This window comes from Bubalus kerabau, chromosome 1 (genome assembly GCF_029407905.1).
Source record: "Bubalus kerabau isolate K-KA32 ecotype Philippines breed swamp buffalo chromosome 1, PCC_UOA_SB_1v2, whole genome shotgun sequence".
In the NCBI taxonomy this organism is placed as follows: Eukaryota; Metazoa; Chordata; class Mammalia; order Artiodactyla; family Bovidae; genus Bubalus; species Bubalus kerabau.
The window spans coordinates 158,215,871-158,236,839 of NC_073624.1; the positions used below are offsets into that span (position 1 = coordinate 158,215,871).

General features: G+C 53.7%; 1 protein-coding gene across 2 annotated transcripts in view; it reads right to left on the reverse strand.

Moving 5' to 3' along the window:
* Positions 1 to 13,441, reverse strand: part of ZCCHC24 (zinc finger CCHC-type containing 24) — a 65,349-nt gene extending 51,908 nt beyond the window's left edge. The window contains exons 1-2 of one of the 2 annotated variants that reach the window (XM_055537428.1): positions 13,026 to 13,439; positions 328 to 528 (exon numbers count right to left, since the gene is read on the reverse strand). In XM_055537428.1, coding sequence (XP_055393403.1) covers positions 328 to 528; positions 13,026 to 13,271 — 447 coding nt within the window. In that variant the 5' untranslated portion in view covers positions 13,272 to 13,439. Of the gene's footprint in view, positions 1 to 327; positions 529 to 13,025 lie in introns of both variants that reach the window. The other variant, XM_055537435.1, reaches the window with a different exon arrangement.
* Between the last annotated feature and the right edge of the window lie 7,528 nt (positions 13,442 to 20,969).

Consider the following 20,969-nt stretch of genomic DNA (forward strand, 5'->3'; position numbering starts at 1 on the left):
CCCTCCTGCCCGATGGTAACAGGACCCACCTTGGCAGGAAGACTGGGGTGGGGTGAGGGGAGACTCGAAGGCTCAGAATCTCACTCTGGGGTGCCTCTCCCAGACTGCTGAATGGCCAGTGCAGGCCCAAGCTGGGGCTCTGTCCCATCCACACCAGCTAGCCCGCCTCAGGAAAACCAGAGGGGACAAAGAAGTGGTGGCCAGCGATCAGGGGGCGAGGTGCTGGAGGAAGGGGCCCCGGAGAGCTGTTTTGCCTCCTCCGCCCACGGAGGCTGGTCCACAGGCCAGCCAGGGCCCCGAGCGGCCGCCAGGGCCAGGCTGCCTTACCTGGGGGCAGTCCTTGATGTAGTGTCCTTTGTTGAAGCACAGGTGGCACAGGTAGTTGGGTGGGGGCCGCTTGCTGGGCTTGCGGGTCTCGGAGGCGAGGGTCAGGTCGGAGAAATGCTCGGTGAGGGAGCTGAGGCCGTCCGCGATGTTGTTGAGGGAGCCGTAGGGTGAGGCGCTCTTGTACACGCTGCTGCTCAGTGCCTGCGGGGACAGAGGCTGTGAGCACGCTGGAGGCCTGGCCCCCAGTGCAGCCATGGCCTCGCGGGCACTTCCACAGGCTCGGACACACACACACACACAAATTCATACCGATTGTTTTTTTTTTTTTGCCTTCCCTGATCTTTTCTTTTTTCTTTTTTCTTGAAGGATAATTGCTTTACAGAATTTTGTTGCTTTCTGTCAAATCTCAACACAAATCAGCCATAGGTATACATATATCCCCTCCCTTCTGAACCTCCTTCCTGTCTCCCTCCCCATGCCACCCCTCCAGGTTGATACAGAGCCCCTGTTTGAGTTTCCTGAGCCATACAGCAAATTCCCATTGGCTATCTATTTTACATATGGTAATGTAAGTTTCCATGTTACTCTTTCCATACATCTCACCCCCTCTCCTCCCCTCTCCCCATGGCCTTAAGTCTGTTCTCTATGTCTGTTTCTCCATTGCTGCCCTGCAAATAAATTCTTCAGTACCATTTTTCTAGATTCCGTATATGTGCGTTAGAATACGATATTTATCTTTCTCTTTCTGACTTACTTCATTCTGTATAATAGGTTCTAGGTTCATGCACCTCATTAGAACTGACTCAAATGTGTTCCTTTTTATGGCTGAGTAGTATTCCAACAGGTATATGTACCACCACTTCTTTATCCATTCATCTGTCGATGGACATCTAGGTTGCTTCCATGTTCTAGCTATTGCAAATAGTGCTGCAATGAACACTGGGATATGTGTGTCTTTTTCAAGTTTCGTTTCCTCAGGGTATATGCCTAGGAGTGGGACTGCTGGGTCAAATGGTGGTTTTATTCCTAGTTTCGTACCGACTCTTTAGTCCCCTGTGGGCTCTGGCTTCCTGGAACCCATGTTCAAATCCCAACTTGAGTTGTGCATCCATGGACAAGCCAGTGAACCACTCGGGACCCCAGAGACTCCATCCAGTAAACAGGATTGATGACAACTACCTCCAAGGGTTTCTAGGAGGCACACATAACCCTGTATTTCCTGCCTGGCACTGGGGAAGTGCTCAGTATATGATGATGGTGATGATGATGATCATTAGTTCTTTACACGCTGCCAGGAGGTAAGACAAGCAGCAGAAGGCTACCTGCTAGAGCCAGAACTCTGCCGTGTGCTGGTGGGGTGATTAGCTCGCAGCCTCGTTTCCACTGTTCAGAAGAGGAGACTGACGTTCGGCACTTTGCCTGGTCTCCTGCAGCCCGAGCCTGTGCACGGTGCGTCCGGGGAGCCCTCAGCCCAGCCTGGGCCAGCTCTCTGGAACCCCAGGGAGGAAACGGCCCACCTCTCTCACCTCTCCCACCTCCAGTTGACAGGAACCAGATGTCTTGCCTGGCTTCAAAGCAGACGCGGCCCAGGCCCCCTCCTGGTGTATACAGCCTCTATTTATAGGAGTCACGGGCTCTGGGCGGCCAGGCACACTGGAATTCAGCAAAGGTGGGGCCTGCTGTGAGGCTGGCAGGGAATGGCCGTGAGACCCTTCTGCCGGGGCCAGGCCAAGGCTAGAAAGAGGTAGCTTCCCCAGGGGCTGATGACAAACCTGGGCACGTGCTCAGGCTTACTAGGCTCCAGTTCTTGGGCACACCAGTGGGGACAGTTCTTTGTCTGTGTCCCCTCAGTGCAGGAAGGGCGGGGAGTAAGCTGAAAGCTCGTCCCAGGGAATCAAGACACCCCTCCTCCAACCAGGACAGCCCACACCTCACACATGTATGCCTCTGGAGGTCCGGCACTCCTCCCTGGAGGACACAGCCCTCACTCTTCTTGGCTCTCTGGACACCCTGCTCTTTGACCCTGGCCCAGCCCTTTCCCTCTCTGGGCCTCTTTTCTCTCTGGGATCTGGAAGGAAAGACAGAGACACGACAACCAGGCCAGCTCAGGCCCAACACACAGTCAGTCCTCAATGACTGTGCACTGAACTTAAAGGCTCCTGATGACATCTTGGGCTTCCCTGGTGGCTCAGCTGGTAAAGAATCCACCTGCCATGCGGGAGACCTGGGTTCAATCCCAAGGTTGGGAAGATCCCCTGGAGAAGGGAAAGGCTACCCACTCCAGTATTCTGGCCTGGAGAATTCCACGGACTATATAATTCATGGGGTCACAAATCTCTGCTCTACCACTGCACTGTGGTGCAGTGGGCCACTGTGGAAGATCCCACACGAACCTGCATCCAGTCTGAGGGCAATTTTCCAGCTCCCAGGTGGCCCCAGATGGTCCATCCTGAAAGGCAGAGGGTCCCCCATCCTTGGGGGAGCGGTATGCAAGCCAAGGCAGGACAACCTTAAGGGATGTGGGGAGAGTCCCAGCGGAAGTGGGATTAGATGATATTAGTCACACAAACTGAGCACTTTAATATCCCTGGCGCTGGAAGCTTTACGTGTGTTAAGATAACTAACACTCACCACAGCTCTATGAGTCACTGTCCCCATTTTACAGATTAGATCAGTGTGTTCAAACTTGTATTGAATGACCCGGGAAACTTTTAACCAATACAGTTTTTCTGGGTCCCACCTGAGACCTATCAAAGCAGCCACCAGGGACTGAGGGCCCAGAATCTGCTTTGCTTCACTGTGGTAGAATATACGTTACGTAAAAACCTATCCTTTTAACGATGTTTAAGTGTGCAACTCAACGGCACTAAGCACATTCACATTATTTATACGGCAAACATCACCACCATCCATCTCCAGAAATCTTTCGTCATTCCAAACTGAAACTCTGTCCCCATTAAACACTAACTCGCCACACCCCCTTCACCCCTAAGCCCAAGTCAGCATTTTTCAATCTCCCATGGAAGGTACAACCTTCCTAGCCCTACCTGGCCTTGGGAGCACCAACCTTGGGACTTTCCAACCATCAAGGTTTCTCCTTAGCTTGTCCCTAGGCCTCTTCCCATCCAAACTGGTCTGGGGGAGGGCAGTGTCGCCCCAGCCTCCCAGAGAAAAGTTCATCCAAACAAGAGACTTGAAGTTCCAAATGGTGTGACTCATTCTCATGACTGGGAAATGCAATTTCACAAATAACAACCCTCTTATTATTTTTTTTTCTTTCTTTCCTTTTTTCTTTTCTTTTTTTTTTCTGGATAAGATTTAAGCAAGTCCACAGGAATCAGGGCTGTTTTGGCAGCAAATTGTCAAGAGGAAGGGGAAGTTTGGTGGGTGCCAGAAACTGCACTAATTATACCCTGAAAAACCTCTCCCCCATCTTGTGGCCACACACCCCTGCCCACGGGCAGCCCCGCGGGTATCCCTGGGCAGGCAGAGGCCTCCGAGCAGGCTGTCCTCCCCCTGGCAGCTTGACACCCCTCCCACCGCCTCAGGAAGGTCATGGCTTTGTCCCTCAGGAGGGTCACACAGGCAGCTGTGGGTCAGAGGAGCGGGGCCAGGGCTCCCTCCCCGCCGCCTCTCCCCATCCAGTGTACGCTGGCCTGGCCCTCACAGCTGCTCCAACGGCCTTCCCCAGCCCCAATTCAAGACGACACCAGGAAAAGACGAAAGGAAGGAGCAGCCAGCCGACCCAACCTCATTCTGAAGTCACGATAGAGAAAGTGAGGCCAGGGGCACAGACCAGGGCACGCAGCCAGGCCTAAGGGCCAGGAGTTCTGCTTGCCGGCTGGCTGGAGGGGCGGGTGGGGCGGCAAGCTGTTTCCTCTCTGAAGCCCTGAGGAGCTCGGCCCATGGAGGTAAAAGGTGAGCCGGTCTCTCAGCCATTTCCACGGCCTGTGGGGACTGACCGGAGCAGAGGCCAGGACACGCAGAGCTCCCTCCCCTCTGCCCATGGAGCTGGGTCCCGGGCTTTTGGATTCCCCACATGTAACAGGGAGTAGGGAAGGAGGGCAAACTTTAGGATCTCTGCAGGCCTGCTTTTTTAAGGTCCAGACACTCAGGTACTGAAAGATACCCCCAGAGCATGGTACATAAGAGGGCACTTCATTCACAAGGGCACCACCTCTCCAAAGTCCTGCCGCTCATGGCTAGAGGGCAAGGCTGGGCAGGGCTTCCCTTCATCAGTCAGCCCCTAATTCTACAACAGCGAGGCTACTCCCCTCGGTGTCTCACTGGCCACTGCTTTTCTCCCTCCAGGCCTGCACTTGCTGTCCACCCCTGGGATGCCCACCCTGGATCCAAATTCTCCAGGATCTGGTTCTTGAACTGGTTCTGACTCCAGTGATGTGGCCATGAAACCACCCCTTCTTCTTGCTCAGGCCTGGGCTCCAAGGGACAGTGTGAAAACCACAGGTTCAGGTGCTCCTGAGGTCCCAGCCCCCTTCAGAGGCCTTCCAGACCTCCTGGCCATAGCCTTGTGCTGCGGGCTGGGATGGGGACTCCCCTGCCCTGGCCTGAAGGAGCTCTGAAGTCTGTCATCTGTTTATACGGAGATACCTCTTCATCTCTCCATAGGGCAGAATATCCCCGAAGGCAAAGATTCTGCCATCTTCCACTGCCCCAGAGACCAGACTCCAGTGCTCTTTAAGCCCCTGATAGTCCTGCATATGGACAGTCACAGGCAGGAAGAGGGCTCCATTTGACAGATGGGGGTATGGATGCCCTAATGCCTTGAAGGATTTAGCTCAGGGTCTCTGAGTTCCCATGGACTAAGTCGGAGGGTGCTCTCACCCCAGAGTCCGCTGCTCTGGCTGGGGGGTGAGGGCAGCCCCACTGGAGTATGGCTCTGGGTCATCTAGGCCCAAATGAACAGCCTTGGGGAGGAGACCACCTCCTTCCTCCCCGGGTCAGTGACCCCAGCAGCGAGCAGGAAGCGTGGGATCCTTAAGCCACATGCAGGGAACAAAGCATCAGATTCCTGTCCATGGCTGGAATTTCTCCAAGGTTCTGGCTCGACTGTTGGGGAAAGTTAGATGGGAAGAACTATAGTTTATTCCGAGCCCACTTGTGTCACATTCTCGACTGGATCCTTTCCCTTTCTTAGACTCATACCTGCCAAGAACACTGTTCAGATGGGCCTTGTCTGGCCGGTTTTATAGAACTGGAAACTGAGGCTCAGCGAGGCTGAGTAACTTGCCCAAGGAAACACAACCAGCACGTGTCTGAGAGGAGCTTCACAGCCCGATCTGCTGGTCTGTTTTACATTTCAGCTCCCGAATGGCCTCCAAGGCTTGTCTTCCCCTACAGGAAGGGGAGCCACCTGGCAAGGACCATCCTCCTTGGCACAGAGGCCCTGTGACTCCACACTGCCAAGCCCCTCAGGCCTGGTGAGACAGAGTACCAGCTTCTCTGGGTTGTGTGAGGGGTTCGGGCCCTGGGGTTTGTGGTTCTGCTGAGGGTACACAAGGAGAGATTTCCAAGCCCAAGTCAACCTGACCAACTGTGCTTCCTTTTGGCCACCATTCCCAGGACAGAAAGAGGGCACAGTGGGAGAGGCAGGCAGGAGTCGAGGCAGGTGGGCAGGAGCTTCTGAGGGCAGCCAAGAAGAAGACGAAATGGGTGCAAGAAGAGAAGAGGGGACAGCTGGCAGAGGTGGGCGCAGCACCACAGGTAAGGTCTGTGTAAGGTAAGAGCAAATGCAGAGTCTGCTGCCCCCAGGGCCTGAGAAGGCCTGAGAGGAGGAATCCTCTGGTCCTTGTTCCCAGCTCTGTGGGGGTTCTTCCATTCTTCCATCAGCTGAACAACTGCTTCCTTATCCCCCAAAGCCATCCCTGTCCACACTGCTATACACACACACAGACATGCATACACATGCACGCCCACACTCCTCTCTTTGGAACAAGAAACCAGTCATCTCACAAATGACTCCACCCCTTCTCCAAGGAGATCTGCACTTCTTCACCCCTAGGGTCTATCTGGGGCTCCAGTCCCTGGGGTCAGATACATACACATGCTTACAAACACACATACATTCTATACAAAAAGCAGGGGTGGATATGGGCTGGGCTCAGGGATAGGAGACAGCCATGGCCAAGGATGGAGCGGGCCAATGGGAAAGTGAAGTCAGACCAAGGGGTTCCCCAGCTGTGGTTAGACCCCAGTTCTGCTCCTATTTCCAAGGTCTGAAGATGACCTGTGGGCCAAGAATGCCTCAGTGCTGACCAGGACAGACGCAGCAACCCTCCACTCAGGACCCCCTAAGGGCACCATTGCCTCCTGGAGGTCCATTAACCGGGCGTGTACAAAACACAGCACCCTGGATACAGCCAGAACTTGATGGGAGATTCAGATTCCAATAAGCAGGCTGTGTTCTTCTTGGTAAGGGGAATTGGGAAAGAGAAATGGGAAAAGAAAGGATCAAGGGATGGAGGAGCACAGTGGCAGCAAGATGGAGTGGAACAGACCCAGGGGAGGCTCCCCCTCCCCACTTAGTCTCTCCTGCTCCCCTGCAGGTCACCACTCACCTGGCAGGGGTTCACATTTCATAGCCACGTGCCTGCTGCCCAGCTCCCCAGCTCGAGCATGGGCACTGGCTCTCGCTTCTAGACCAAATGCATTGAATGAAAGCAGAAAGCACGGATCTGAGAATCCGAGGACTAGACGGTCCCTGATAGTTAGACAGTCTGGGGCACCACCAAGGCTTGCAGCCTCTACAGCAAGGGGCCTGGATTTGAGGTCCATGTCCACATGACCCCCCTGAAATTATGTGCAAATGCAAGTTGTGTGTGCATGGACAGGTGTGCTGTGTGCATTGCACTGAGGAGAGGAACTTGAGCTGTTTTCAGATTCTCCAAGAGGCCCACAGCCAAACAAGGTCAAGAACCCTTCGCACACCTAAACTTCTGCTGGGACACCTCTAGGCACAGGGTTTCATGACTCCCACATTAGCTCTTAAAAATTTATCAAGCAGTTCATAAACACTTCTTCCCTGAGATAAAACAAAAGGCTAAGAGGCTGAGGAAAGTGTTCCCTAGTCACAAGTCTGGGGAAGGAAGAGGAGGAGAGAGTCCAAGTCATCCATCCACCCATCCACCTAGCGAATGTCAACTGAGCACCTAGTCTGTCCCAGACACTGACCAGGCATCGGATGCTGGGATTACCAAGTGAAATATGACAGGATTCCTAATCTCAGAGTGCTGACAGCAATACCGACTGTTCAGACACGCTTTACCAGAAGCATGCACCATTTCTCTGTCACGGGACATGGAAGGAGGGAGGTGTGTTCCCCATGGCAGCCAGGTAAAGGCTTCAGAGAAGAGACATCCTCTGGGGCTATAAAGAAGTAAGTTGGAATCTGTCAGTTATACAAGGACAGTCTGCAGCATTAGAAGCAGTGGAAGCAACAGCAAGTGCAAAAGCTTAGAGTGAAAGCTTGGTGCTTAGTGTTTTCAGAAACCTCAAGTGAATTTACATGGCTAGAGGAGGGCGGAATAAAGATTATACATCACAGCCACCGCCACCCACACACATACACACAAGAGACCAAGCGCCCTGAGACACATCCTGGAGCCCTGATCCTCAGCTGATTCCCTGACTTTATCTTCCTCCTCTTGAAGAGCCTTAGTTTCCCCATCTGCATAATGGGGATGCTGCACCCAGTGAGTGCTATGAGACAGGAGTGCTAGGAAGTCCTCGGTGTCCATCTCCTCTGCCTCCCCCAAGCCAGGCCACCCTTGGACTCACACCCCACAGAGACCCAATGGAGCAAGGACATGACAGAAAACCCAGCACCCATGAGCAATGCCTGCCACTCCTCAGAAGGTTTGGGATCAGGGACAAAGCAAGTGAGGCACTGAAGCCTGACAGAGCACCCTGGTTAATGCATGCCCCATACTGGCACCCAGGGCACGATCCAGGTGCGTGCCACCCGCACCAGCAGGGCAAGCCAATGGGACAGCTGTAGTTGGCATGGAGGAGACTTCTAGGTCGAGCTCTGCCACTGACTTGCTGAGTTACTAATCAGGCCTCTATTTTCTCTTCTGTAAAATGGGGCCATGAAGAAAAGATGCCTAGAATAAAGCACCACCTCCCAAAGTAAGGGACGCTTCTCCGCAGGGTCTTTCTCTTGGTGCTGACAATGCCTGACTTTCTGTCACTGCTAATTCCCTATTACTAACGCTGCCTGCTTTCCTCCCTTCCACCTGACTCAGAAGGTCCATGAGGTGTGGTCTCCCTCTGAGTCTAGGCCCGCCCTGTCAACTGAATTTGACGGAGGGAGGGTCACGCCATCTCGGCCAACAGGCCCTCGAACGATGGTCTCCCTTGTCTGAGTCAGAGCTCAGCTTTCCAGGGCTGGCCAGAGGGAGCCGGGCAGCTTCCCAAGCTCCCAGCTGGGCTGGAACGGCTGTTCCTCCCAGGCCCTGGGGCTGCCCCCCACCACTTCACACAGACCACAAAGGCTGCTGGAAACAAACCTCAGCTCCTGAAGCCCATTCAACCCATTAGGCAAACTCCCACCTTCAGCAAATAGGTGGCTTTGTTCTACACATCCATGCCAGTCGGGCAGCCCCTCGGCTCAGATGCACCAACAGATAGCAAGATATATCCAAACCTTCAGAAGACTGTCAATACCTGCTGCTGCTGCTAAGTCGCTTCAGTTCTGTCCGACTCTGTGCGACCCCATAGACGGAAGCCCACCAGGCTCCCCCGTCCCTGGGATTCTCCAGGCAAGTACACTGGAGTGGGTTGCCATGTCCTGCTCCAATGCATGAAAGTGAAAAGTGAAAGTGAAGTCGCTCAGTCCTGTCCAACTCTTAGCAACCCCATGGACTGCAGCCTACTAGGCTCCTCCGTCCACGGGATTTTCCAGGCAAGAGTATCGGGAGTGGGTGTCAATACCTAGGACCTTTTAAATCAGGACACTGCAGTTACCCCCTCAAAGGGTTCTAACAGCCTCATGTGTATAGGAGCCTGAAGCCCTGTCTGGTAAGCCTCATGTGACCCTTCCTGCTGTTCTCAAATCTCCAATGAGACCAGAGAGGCAAAGAGGAGGGTGACCTCGGTGCTACAAAGATAGCACTAGGACCCAGGAGGGCATCTGGGTTAACAGCTGCAGGAAGAGCCTCCCACGGGTTGAAAATATCCAACAAGGAAGAGGTCTGCTTTGATGGAGCACGCCCTGAACTTGGAGGTATTCAGAAGAATGTCGGGTTGAGGAAAGGTTAGCAGGCTCTGTCCTGCAGGACTTCTCAGAGCCTTTACTGTGTTAGTGGGCAGTGTGTGTCTCCAAGGGAAGGATACTAGGCTGTGTTCCCCAAATGTATTTGACTCCAAAGCCCGTCCCCCCAACCTCCACAGAGCATCACTTGACAGCTGAGCCACATCTTCAAGCCACATCTGGCCCTGGAGGAAGAGGAAAAGAAAACAGCTGCCCTAAACATCTGACCTGGAATGGGACAGCTCTGTCTCCCTAAGAGGGTGCAGGAGCTACCCAGGAGGGGCTCTTGGCATCACTCGGAGGTGCTTAAGCACTAATTCTCAACATGAGGGTAACTCTACTTTTCTGCAGGTGGAGTCCCTCAGCCTCCACACTGCTGTGAATTTAAATTCCAAACAAAACCTGGCAGGGAAGACCCCCCACCCTCATGCCACCAACCCCAACTGCCTCTAAGACCTGCCTTCCTCGGGTACCCGGAAAAAGAGAGGAAGGGCATAGCCAAGAGCCTCACAAATTTCCCTCCAAAGACATACATTAATAGTTGTTGCCACAGATCAGGGGTTAAAACAGGGGTTCATTCACAGGGTCTAGTTTCTATACCCAGAGGCCTTTTTAAGAACTGCACCAAGTACCTGTGTGTGCTTTGGCCTGGCAGGCTTACCACAATAAGAAGCTGAGAAAACCCCCACAAGCAACCACCCCCTGGTGCCAGTTTCTGAACTTGCCCATGAACTCCACCATCTCCCTCTCTGCTCCCAGAGCCAGTGCTCCACTCAGAACCCTTGGCTTATCTTCAGCTTCCAGAGCTGAGGTTCTAGGGGCACAATGGGCTTCTGTGCCCCCATGTCCTCAGCCCCCACCCCCGCCCAAACCCCAGCTGCATTCATGGTGTTCTGCTATTGTGGTGGGAGCAGCCTGGGGGTGGTGCAGGAGGGGGTGGGCTCTTGGCACGGGGACTGGCGCAGACAGGCCATGGTCAGTGGTCAGCATGCAAGTCACATCCGCAGGCACTGCCACTGGGCCTGCCAGGCTCTGCATGGAATGGCAACACTCCTGGGGCCCTGGGGCCCTTCGCAGAGTTCCTGCAGGCCCACACACAACTTGCTTCCTGTCGGACAAGCCCCTTGGTGGCATTCAGGTGGGGGGTATTTTTTCTTGCCTTCTCAACCAGTTGCTATTTTGGAGCCATATTAGGTCACCAGCTAAGCCCTGGATGCAGGAAAGGCCTGTCCCTAGAAGCACAGCTGGGGCTTCAAGAGGGTTTAGGAGGCGAAACGGGTTGGGGGGAGGTGGTGAGAGCGGGTGAGTCTGAAGCCAAGAGAGTCTTCCAGAAGTCAGCAGGCACAGCCATCCAGCCCCTGCATGGAAGCCACTGGCCCATGAACATAGGAGAAGCCCCTCCTTACTCTCCCAACTCAGCCTGTCTGTAGGCACATCTTCTCCTGTACAGCTCTCAAATCCCACACACATCACCCTGGAGGACAGCAGAGATTACACGTTACAGATAGGTAAACTGAAGCCCAGATAGAGATGAGGGTTCTTCCAAAGTCAGATCATGAGAGAGTTTTTTCCACCATTGCTCTAGATAACCTTTACCAGCTCCTTCTACACTGGCCCTAGCTAAAGGAATGTGCCCCTTCAATGGGGACACCGAGGTAAGCAGCTAGCAGAGGCTGCTCAGGGACCCCCACTTGATCTGTGAACCATGGTCTCCCTTCTGCCTTTGGGTTCCTACAGGATCCCCATGAAATCACCCACCATTCACACAGTATTATCTTATCTGTCGTCTAATCTGGGGCCCCCATGGGACTCTGGTGGAATCCCCAGGGGCCACGCGGAGCTCAAAAATGTTTGGTAAGAAAGCAAACAACTGACAAGACCCAGGCACTGTCCTCCAAAGCCCCTGGTCACAGAAGCCAGTTCCCCGAAGAGAAGGCAAAGTCCCTTGTAAGAAAGAAAGATTTCCAGCCAAGAACAATTCCTCAGGTGGAGAGAGTGCTTTACAGTTTACAAAGAGTTCTGGAATATGAATGCTGTCGCCTGGCACCAAAGGGTGCTTTCCAGATTCATCTCCCCCAGCTATGCCTGACAGTCCAATACAGGTCAACCATCCCTTCTTTTTGCTGGCCTGCCGTTGGCCCATCTCTAGGCCTCAGGCCAGTAGTTCACATGGCCACGTCTTCCCTAGTCAATAATGGCAGAGGCAAACACATTATGGGGTCACAAAGGGCGACCCTCTGTCTTTCCCACCTCATCACCAGCACACTGGTATATACACAGGTCTTCTCCCGCAAACTGGTAAGGGACTCTGACTCTCCTGAAACTAACCAGTGTGTCCTGGTCTAGAAGACAAGTGCCCCTCCCGTGGGTCCTCTTCCTGGGCCCCTCCCTCTGCACTTTTGTAGAAAGAGCTGCCAGAAGCAGAGTGAGGGAAGGCCACAGAGGGTGTCTGTGGTTCTCTCATGAGGCAGGAGTAAGTGGGAGTGGGGCCCAGGAGGAATCCAGCTGAAGAGAGAGAGGATGGTATCCAGGAAGGCTCTGAAGAGCTCTCCAAGGGGCTGGGAGGTCCTGGCAATCTGGATATTTATCTAGCTGGGGAAAGATGCAATCTGGGTATTTATCTAGCTGCCCGTCTGACTTTGTAACTGAATCCATCCAACAGGCAGACTTTGCAACGGCAGCCGGCCCAGGTTTCTAGAGAAGGCACTGGGCAGCTGGAACCTCTCCCCCTATCGAGCCCCCTCCCAGGAGCTCAAGAGATTTCCCTTTCATTTCCTTCCAGGCTGGAAGGGCGGGGGACAGCACAGTCTGTGGGGTCAAGCCCTCAAAAACCACTTCCTATGTGGCTGGGGGAGGGCGAGCGGCTGAAGAGTGTATTTGGGGGTCCCTGCGTGAGAACAGCAGAAAAATTCTGCGGGTCAGTCACTGCTCTTCAGAGTGCCCTTCAGGTCGGAAACCACCGAAGTCGGAGGAGAAAAGATTTCAGGGCCCTCCGGAGGAACTCGGAGCAAATCCACACTCTCCGTCCCAGCGAGCGGTGGCCAAGAGGGGGATGGGGTTGGGCGTGGGAAGGACACTTGGAAGGGGCTCCCCGCACAAGCCGCGCCCCGGCTGTCTGGAGACAATCCGGAACCCACCCACCCGGTCGGCTTCCCCAGCCCCCTTGGAGCAGGGCGCCCCAGGCTGGGAGAGAGGGAAGGAGGGCTCCACCCGCCCCAGAGCTACTCCGGGCCGGGCTCAGCGGGGAGGTGACGCGCTCCCGGCGCCCCGGGGACTTCGGGAGGCGAGTTTGGCAGAGCTGAGCGAAGTCAAGCCAAGCAGGGCCGGGCAATACGGAGCCGGGCCGGGGCCAAGCCAGGAAGAGCTGGGCAGATAGGAAAAGGCCCTGCGCGGTCGCCGGAGGGCGGGGGCGCGCGGGGGCACCCACCTCTCCGCGCTGCAGCTGGAAGAAGCTGTTGAGATAGCTGGAGTGCAAGGGCGAGCCCAGCTGCTCTGGGCGGCCCTTGCCGAAGGCCAGCTCTGGGGGCGCGGCGCCGGCGGGCGGCTCTGGCCGGAAGGCATCGAAGGCGCTCGCCTGGTGCGTGTCCTGCAGCGACAGGTAGACCCAGTTGAGCAGCTGGGTCGGCTGGTACACCGAGGCGGCGCTCGTGTCGATGGCCGACAGCAGGCTCATTTTGCGGCGGCGGTGCCGGCTCCCCGCCCCCCACCCCGGCCGCCCGCTCGCGCCCCCCCCTCCAGCGGAGGGGCGGGCACCGGGGAGCCTGCGCCCACTGCCGCCGCCTGAGCCCGGACGGCGATCGCCTGCACCCCGCGCTCAGCCCGCAGCCGCCGCCGCCGCCTCCCCCCAACTGCAGCCGCAGCGCGCGCGGGCGGAGGAAGGAGGCAGCGAAAGTTGGGCAGGAAACTTTTGGGCCCGCCCCCTCCGAGCCGCCCGCCCCGCCCCGCCCCGCGATCCGCTATCTGCCTCTGTGCTGACCCCTTCAGCGGCCGCTCCTGGGGTGGGGTTCTATGAGGCCCCGCCCCTTGTGACACCATCCTCGCCTTCCATTGGCTGTATCATTGAATATAGAGTAGCGGGGGCGGGGTGAGGGGGGGGAAAGGGAGCTCATCTACATAGGTAGCACGGGGAGGGTCCGCCCATGGGCGGTCCCGTTGCAGTCCCCGCCCACTGAGTGCGGCCGGCCCAGCTCCCCAGCTCTGCAGGAGCTCTCTGCTCCCCCGGCCTGATATGTCCAGGCTCTCTCTGCTTTCGGCTCACTGCTGTCTCTCTTTCCAACTCCTTTACAATGATTTCATTTTCACTTGTTTTTCCCCCCTATTTTCTTAGCTTCCACATACTCTTCTTTCTCTCAGACTAACATCTCCTGTGTCCATCGTCTGTCTGTCGTCTTTCTCGGCGGATCTGTTTCAGTCTCTCGTCTTTTCTACTTTCGTCTAGTCTGATGTGTCTTTGCCTCTCCCCTTCCCCTCTCAGACCCAGACACGCGCGCGCGCGCACACACACACACACATACTCACACACACATCTCCCTCCCTCCTCTCACTATCACCAAAGGACCCTCCCCCTTCCACTTAATTCCTTCCATCTGCAGAATCGTTTTTCGGGTCTGCTTAGCCAAGGGGGGCCTGGGTTCCTGCCCCAGGAAGGACTCCCCGCCCCCTTCCCTCGCCTTCCTCCCTCCCCCTCTCTCTTCTCCTATTTCTGCTCTGCGGCCGCCTCACTTCTTGCACTTTTCCTCGGCCCGAACCCGCGGTCCCAGCCCACCCCAAAGCCTCTGCGGGTCGCCAGGACTCTAGATGAGTTTGGGGAACTGAGGAAGACGTCTGTCACTCTGCTCCCCAGGGCAGCCCAGCTAGTTCAAGTATGCCGCGGGGTGGCGGGGGTGGGGTGGGGCGCCACAACCATCCCTCGCCCTGCCCTGCCCGACACACTCCGAAGGCCCGCGGCCTTCACCCTCTCAAACTTAGGTAATCTTCGGGCGCCTGCGCTGCGCCAGCGCCAGGGACCTAGCGACAAGGCGCCTAGAGGGGGACGCGAGTGACCTCTCCAACCTCCAGTGGTTCTGGAGCCATTCAGCCTGGCGTTCAAGTGCCAGCTTGGCCACCTTCCAGATGAGTGGCCTTGGCGTTGCGCCTAACCTCTGCTGATGAATCTTTCTCTTCTGTAAGTTGGGGAGGGTCACTGTCCTACCTCTAGGGATATTTGTGAGCTTACCAGTTTGAGCTTGAAAATCAGAAGATATTCCATGAAGGTCAGCTCTCTGGTATCCTCTCCAAGAGGTTTTCTCCCACCACCTGCATGGGCACACATCTGTGGATGCTTGGAAATGAAAGGACTTCAGTGGTGACCAAATGCCACCCTTTCCAACCATGTCACCAACCAAGAACCCCTTGGATTTTTTTTTTTTTTTGTCTCATTTGATTACGTTTTCAAAGATTTTGTCTATCAAACAGTTTGGGATTATTAATACAAATGATAACACACATACCAATCTTAATATTTTTCATCATCAGAGACACACATATACAGTACCCTTTATATTTTAAACCTATCCCTTGGAAGAGAAAGTACACATTTATTGGGAATAAATGTTATTACCATTTACTTTTGGTAACATTTGGGGTCATCTCTGGAACTCTGATACTATCTTTAAGGTTCCAAGGGGAGGGGCTGGATAGGATTTAGAACCACCGATCTAAACTTTCCCTAAGTTTTACAGAGAAAACTGCTAGTCAGAGAGGAGACGTCTTCCAACTGCACATCTTCCAGTTCCAAAAGCAGGCAGTTGGGGAGCCTAAAGGAGACCCCAAGGTTCCCAGCATTAGCCCAGAACTCTGTCTCTACCCACCCCTCTTCTTCTGGGCAAGGATAGTCCTGTTATCTTGAAGTGCATCTTTTTTCCCTGGTATGGGTTGCAAATTTAAATTGCTTTAGAGACCAGGCAGGTACCAGGCAATAAACAGGTAATGATGGAGCATGTGGAGAGCCAAAGTGCTAGCCACACAAAACCCTACTGCTATTGTTCTCAGCCTCAGAGAGACTATGAGTCTCAGGCACCTGGTCTGGGATCCCCTGTCCCTAAGAACGATGTTGCAGTACCCTCCATGCTGCAAGGGTACTGGTCCTACCTGGTAACCATACTGATGGCCTCTGCTGTCTTCACCACCACTCCCACTTTGTAGTTCCTACACAGGGCCCGTACATAGATAGGAGATGATCCAAAAAATGTTTGCTAGGTCAATGGTTGGATGGAGGGATTATGGGAGCCAGATTATGCTCCCCTTTGAAGCCTGAATGGCTTCTTTGCTTTGTACTTTTCTCCCTCCCCTTGCCCACAACACACCTGCTCAACACGTGGGCTCTGTACCCAGTCAGTGATCAATAAATTTGAGCAACTGACAGGCATTTTGCCTGGATAGCAGCTGACTTGGCCCCTCATATCCCCAAGACAACCCTTCCCATGGGATGGAGGGTGATGGGTAAGAGTGACAAGATAGGTATCAGAGGCCTGGGTCCCAGGATAAGAAGACTGGTCCAGGCCCAAACTCTGTGCCTCCCCACCCCCTATCATGTACACATTAAGAAGCCTTGCATTCAAAATGTCAGAGAGGACTTCCCTGGTGGTGGAGTGGATAAGAATCTGCCTGCCAGTGCTGGGGACATGGGTTCAAACCCTGGTCTGGGAAGATCCCAGATGCTGAGGAGCAACTAAGCCCATGAGCCACAACTACTGAAGTCCACGCACCTCAGAGCCTGTGCTCTGCAGCGAGAGGCCACCACAGTGAGAAGCCTGAGCACCACAAAGAATAGCCCTGCTCCCAGTGACTAGAGAAAGCCCATGCAAAGCAACAAAGACCCAGCACAGCCAAAAATAAATAACTTTTAAAAAAATGTCAGAGGTCCTATCTCAAGCCTTCAGGTTACAGAGAAGGAAGCCCCCTGACCCAGAGAAGGAAAGGGACTGGCCCAGGGTCACCCAGGAAGCCTGAGGGCTAAGCCACCTGCTCCTAATCCAATCCACATCTAACTCTCTTCCTTGGCCCTGGTCCGGCAGTCTCCTGCATGGCCACTCTGGCCCCTACACTGTCCTCAGGACCACAGGGAACTCTCAGATGAGGGTTGGATCCATGTCCCATCCCCATTCTGGCAACTCCATCCACCCTGTGGTCTCCAGGATGAGACAACAGAGAGAAGACAGGATTTGGAGAAAAGAAACCTGGCTGAGTGGCTTTGGGCAAGTCTCTGTCCACTCTGTAAACCTCAGTTTTCTCAGTTAGTGCTTGACAGGGTCAAACGAGGAGGCAAACAGGAAGGTGCTTTGCTAGCTGGAAATAAGCAATCATGTGGGAAGGAAATGTGGTATTAATAATTTCAATAAGAGTGATATTCAACTTTCCTGGCATGGTGTTTGGAAGAGGAGGACCCATGTAGGGAAGTGTCTGCCCCTAAAGTTGCCCAGGCAACAGATTTGATAGGTCCTTGGTGGCATTTCAAACCAAGAGCTTTGGGCTCTGAGCAGGAGGAGCTTTGGACAGAAGAGCAAGCAAGGATCTGGGGTGGGGGGTTCTTGGGCAGGGGAGGGGGAAGAGGGACAGGAATCAGCCTTCAATTTGGGCTTGAAAGGCTGGCAGAGATGAGCAGAGGAAGAAGAAGGGACTTCACAGTCCTGTGCAAATTGATGCTGCTTATTTCATTAGAAAACATCTCATGGTGATTTGTAATGCAAAGAAACCCCTAACCCTCTGGAACCCACCTGCACTCCATGTGTCAGGAATTAAACAGCTGATACACACTGGGAAGGCTGACGTTTGCCTTTCCTCTGGGCCAGGGCTGTGCACTGGGCTCCTTTGGGCTGTGTGTTGACACAGAAGGTGTCAGTTTACAGCAGTGATAGCAAAATGGCAAATACTCTCCCTGCACACTCCACCTCCCCATGCCCCACTGAGGGCAGAAGTCACTGAGTGCAGCGCTCCTTCCCAGACAGGCTCCAGGCTCCATCTCCACACAGCACTCCGGATTTGCCACTAAGAGTGGAGCTGGTCCACGAGATGAAAACTATTTGCCATCCCTGACGCAAATCCACAATCCCAAAGAACTCTCTGACATATATGGGGACTTTGTGCAGAATTAGAAAGAGGCTGCCCTCAATCCCAGTGGGCTCAAATCTTGTATACAAGTCACTTTTGTACAGACACACAAAAGATAATCCTTCTTCCCATGGATGCAGCTCCCTTGTTGCCAGGGCCCAAGGCTTGGTAAATGCCAGCTAGAATTTGGTGCCCACCAATCCCAGATATGATTGTTCCGTTTCTCTAACGAGAAAACCAGAGGGGCAGCCTCATCTCTCCAGGCCCCGCTTACAAACTCTTGTCCAGAAGGGAACCATACAAAGTGGGCGGAGCTGTGAACCTTAAACTCAGCTGGCCATTGCACGCAGGTTCGGAGCTGTGCAATAGTGCCAGGGCCTTTGGAATCTACCCCGTTCCTCACTGTGTGACAGTGGAAAGCTGAATATCCTCTCTTCATGTGTAAAATCTTTCCGCTGGACTTGGACACCTGATGGCCCTGGTCCTTGGAAGGCCCTCAGAGAGTGCTTGCCCAGTTTCAAGGCTAGATTCTGTGAAGTGGATGTGAGGGGCACCAGCTTGGGTATCTCTGAGGGTTCTCAGCCCAGCCCTCTGGAGGTGACCTAGGGCAAGATGACAAAAGTCCCTTCATCTCTGATCCCAGAAGTCACAGGAACAGCCCTAGCAGACCCTGTGCTCCCCAAGGAATGGCCTTCAGAAAAATGGTGGGGCAGAGATGGGGCCTTCCTCACAGGGACCGTGGCAGCAGCGACTTTTCTCCCCTCCTTCTAATTTCCCATCCACTTTTCTTTAAACAAAACAAAACAGCCATATAAATTTTACCAATAGTCTCAACCACCTCAACTCCATGGAGAGACCCCAGACCTTCAGGATTGGAAAGAAGGTGCTTGGTCCCTGCGAACCAGTGATGGAAATGTGTGGGGTACAAAGGCTCTGGAATTTGTATGTATTTAGGCTCGTGGGGCATCTGTTTGGAAGATGGGGACTGACGCTCACCCAGAGTTGTATGTGCAGAACTGTGTACATATATTGGGAAATGTTTTGTCCATATCAAAGGAGGGAAGGGAAACTGGTTAATGGAGACTTTGGGAGTGGCTGAAATGGCCCTTCCAGTGACCCTTGGCCTTCCTTGCCTCCTTAGAATCTTTCCACGGCTGCCCAGTGGATAAAATCCAAACATCCACTGGGCATGACATTCAAGGCCCTTTTGATCTCTGATTCTTGACCACCTTTCTACCTTAACTGCTGTTACAGGGGACTTCTCTGATGGTCCAGTGGTTAAAAATCCTCCTTGCAATGTAGGGGACATGGGTTCGATCCCTGGTCCAGAAGATCCCACATGCCTTGGAGCAGCTAAGCCCAAAAGCCACAACTAGAGAGCCAGTATGCTGCAACAAGGACTTGACACAGCCAAATTAAAAAAAAAAAATTGCTGTTACAATCTACCCTTCAACCCCTACACCACATGTGCCTTGCCTTCCAATAAAGTGCAAACACTGGCCTTTCCCCACTCACGCAAGGCCTTCTTGGCCTCCACGCCTTTGCACATGCTGTTCTCCTACCAGCACGAGCCCCCTCTTTCAGTTTTCCCAGCAGGCTACTCTTACCCTTCAAGATCCAACTCAAAAAATGACTTTCCCAAAGAAAACTTTCGTAATCACAACCCCCAGCTCCACTGTCACCCAGTAGATATTTTTTCTTTTACTCTTGACGCCAGTGGCTCAGTGGTAAAGAATCTGCAGGAGACTCGGACTCGATTCCTGGGTCAGGAAGATCCCCTGGAGGAAGGCATGGTAATCCACTCCAGTATTCTTGCCTGGAGAATCCCCTGGAGACAGGAGCCTGGCAGGCTACAGTCCATAGGATCACAAAGAGTCACACATGACTGAAGTTACTGACCATGTATGCATCAGTGTTTGCATGGTATCATGATATCTGTAAAACTGTTATCCTCCCCTTCTCACTCCCTTCCACCCAGCGCCGTTGCTGACTGGACTATGAGCTCCTCTGCCCAACACAGTGCTGGATCAGAGCACGTCCTCTGTTTACTTAAGGAATGAACGAATAAACTCAGAAAGCCGTTGTGGTTTGTAGACTCAGAGACAGGAGACTGTCAAATCTGGTCTGGAACGACTCAGAGGCTCAAAGGATTGCAGAAATGCAGGGGGCTCTGGCAGGGAGAGTCCCCATTCTCTGAACATCCATGCCCTCCCTCCTTTTCCCAGCATCCTCTGCAATTGGGCTGGGGCCATGGGACGCGTTCTCAGTGACAGGGAGGTGAGAAGAAGCAGTGTGTCTCTGGTGAGGCAGCAAGCGTCTTTGGGGCTTCTCCACATTTTCTCTCTCCCATTTTGCTGGTGGAGAGTGAAAAATTCCAAGGCAGAAAAGGCCAGATCCCTAAGTCAGCATTTCAGGAGAGCTGACAAGGAGGGCCTCTTAGACTGTAGTGGGAACTGGAATGAAACTCTCTGATGTTCAGCTTCTGAGACGGAGGTGGAGGTGAGAGATTCTTTGTTACAGCAACAGAACCTGCTCTAGCCCTGCTAACTGTTGTTGTTTTATTCACTAAGTTAGGTCTGACTCCTTTCATCCCCATGGACTGTAGCCCACCAGGCTCCCCTGTCCATGGGATTTCCCAGGCAAGGATATTGGAGTGGGTAGCCACTTCCTTCTCCAGGGGACCTTCCTGACTCAGGGATCAAACTCTTGTCTCCTGCATTGGCAGGCGAGTTCTTTACCACTGAGCCACTAGGGAAGCCAACTCAGTGAATAGGGGGGCTCAGAGATGATATGGTCCCCAAACCTCATTTTACTGATATGAAAACTGCCACATAAGGAGTTTCCTGTGTGGTCCAGTGGTTAGGGCTAGTGCTTTACTGCCATGGACCCAGGTTCAATCCCTGGTCAAGGAACCAAGATTCCACAAGCCTCCCACAAGCTGTATGTGTGGCCAAAACACACACACACACACACACACACACATATACACACACACACACACACACACACACACACAAGAAATATGAACTTCTCTGGTGGTCCAGTGGTTAAAACACATTTGCAATGCAAGGGGCATGGGTTTTCTCCCTGCTCTGAGAGCTAAGATCCCATATGCCACGCAATGTGGCCAAAAAAAGAAAAAGAAAACTGCCACCTAGAAGAGGAAAATCACATGGCTTCTGGTTCTGTGATTTTTGAACTGTTGCCCTGAAGACTACCTGGTAAAAGCAGCCAAGCCTTCTGATCTGCAGTGCCAGCCTTCCCCCTCCTCCTCGGCCTGGGC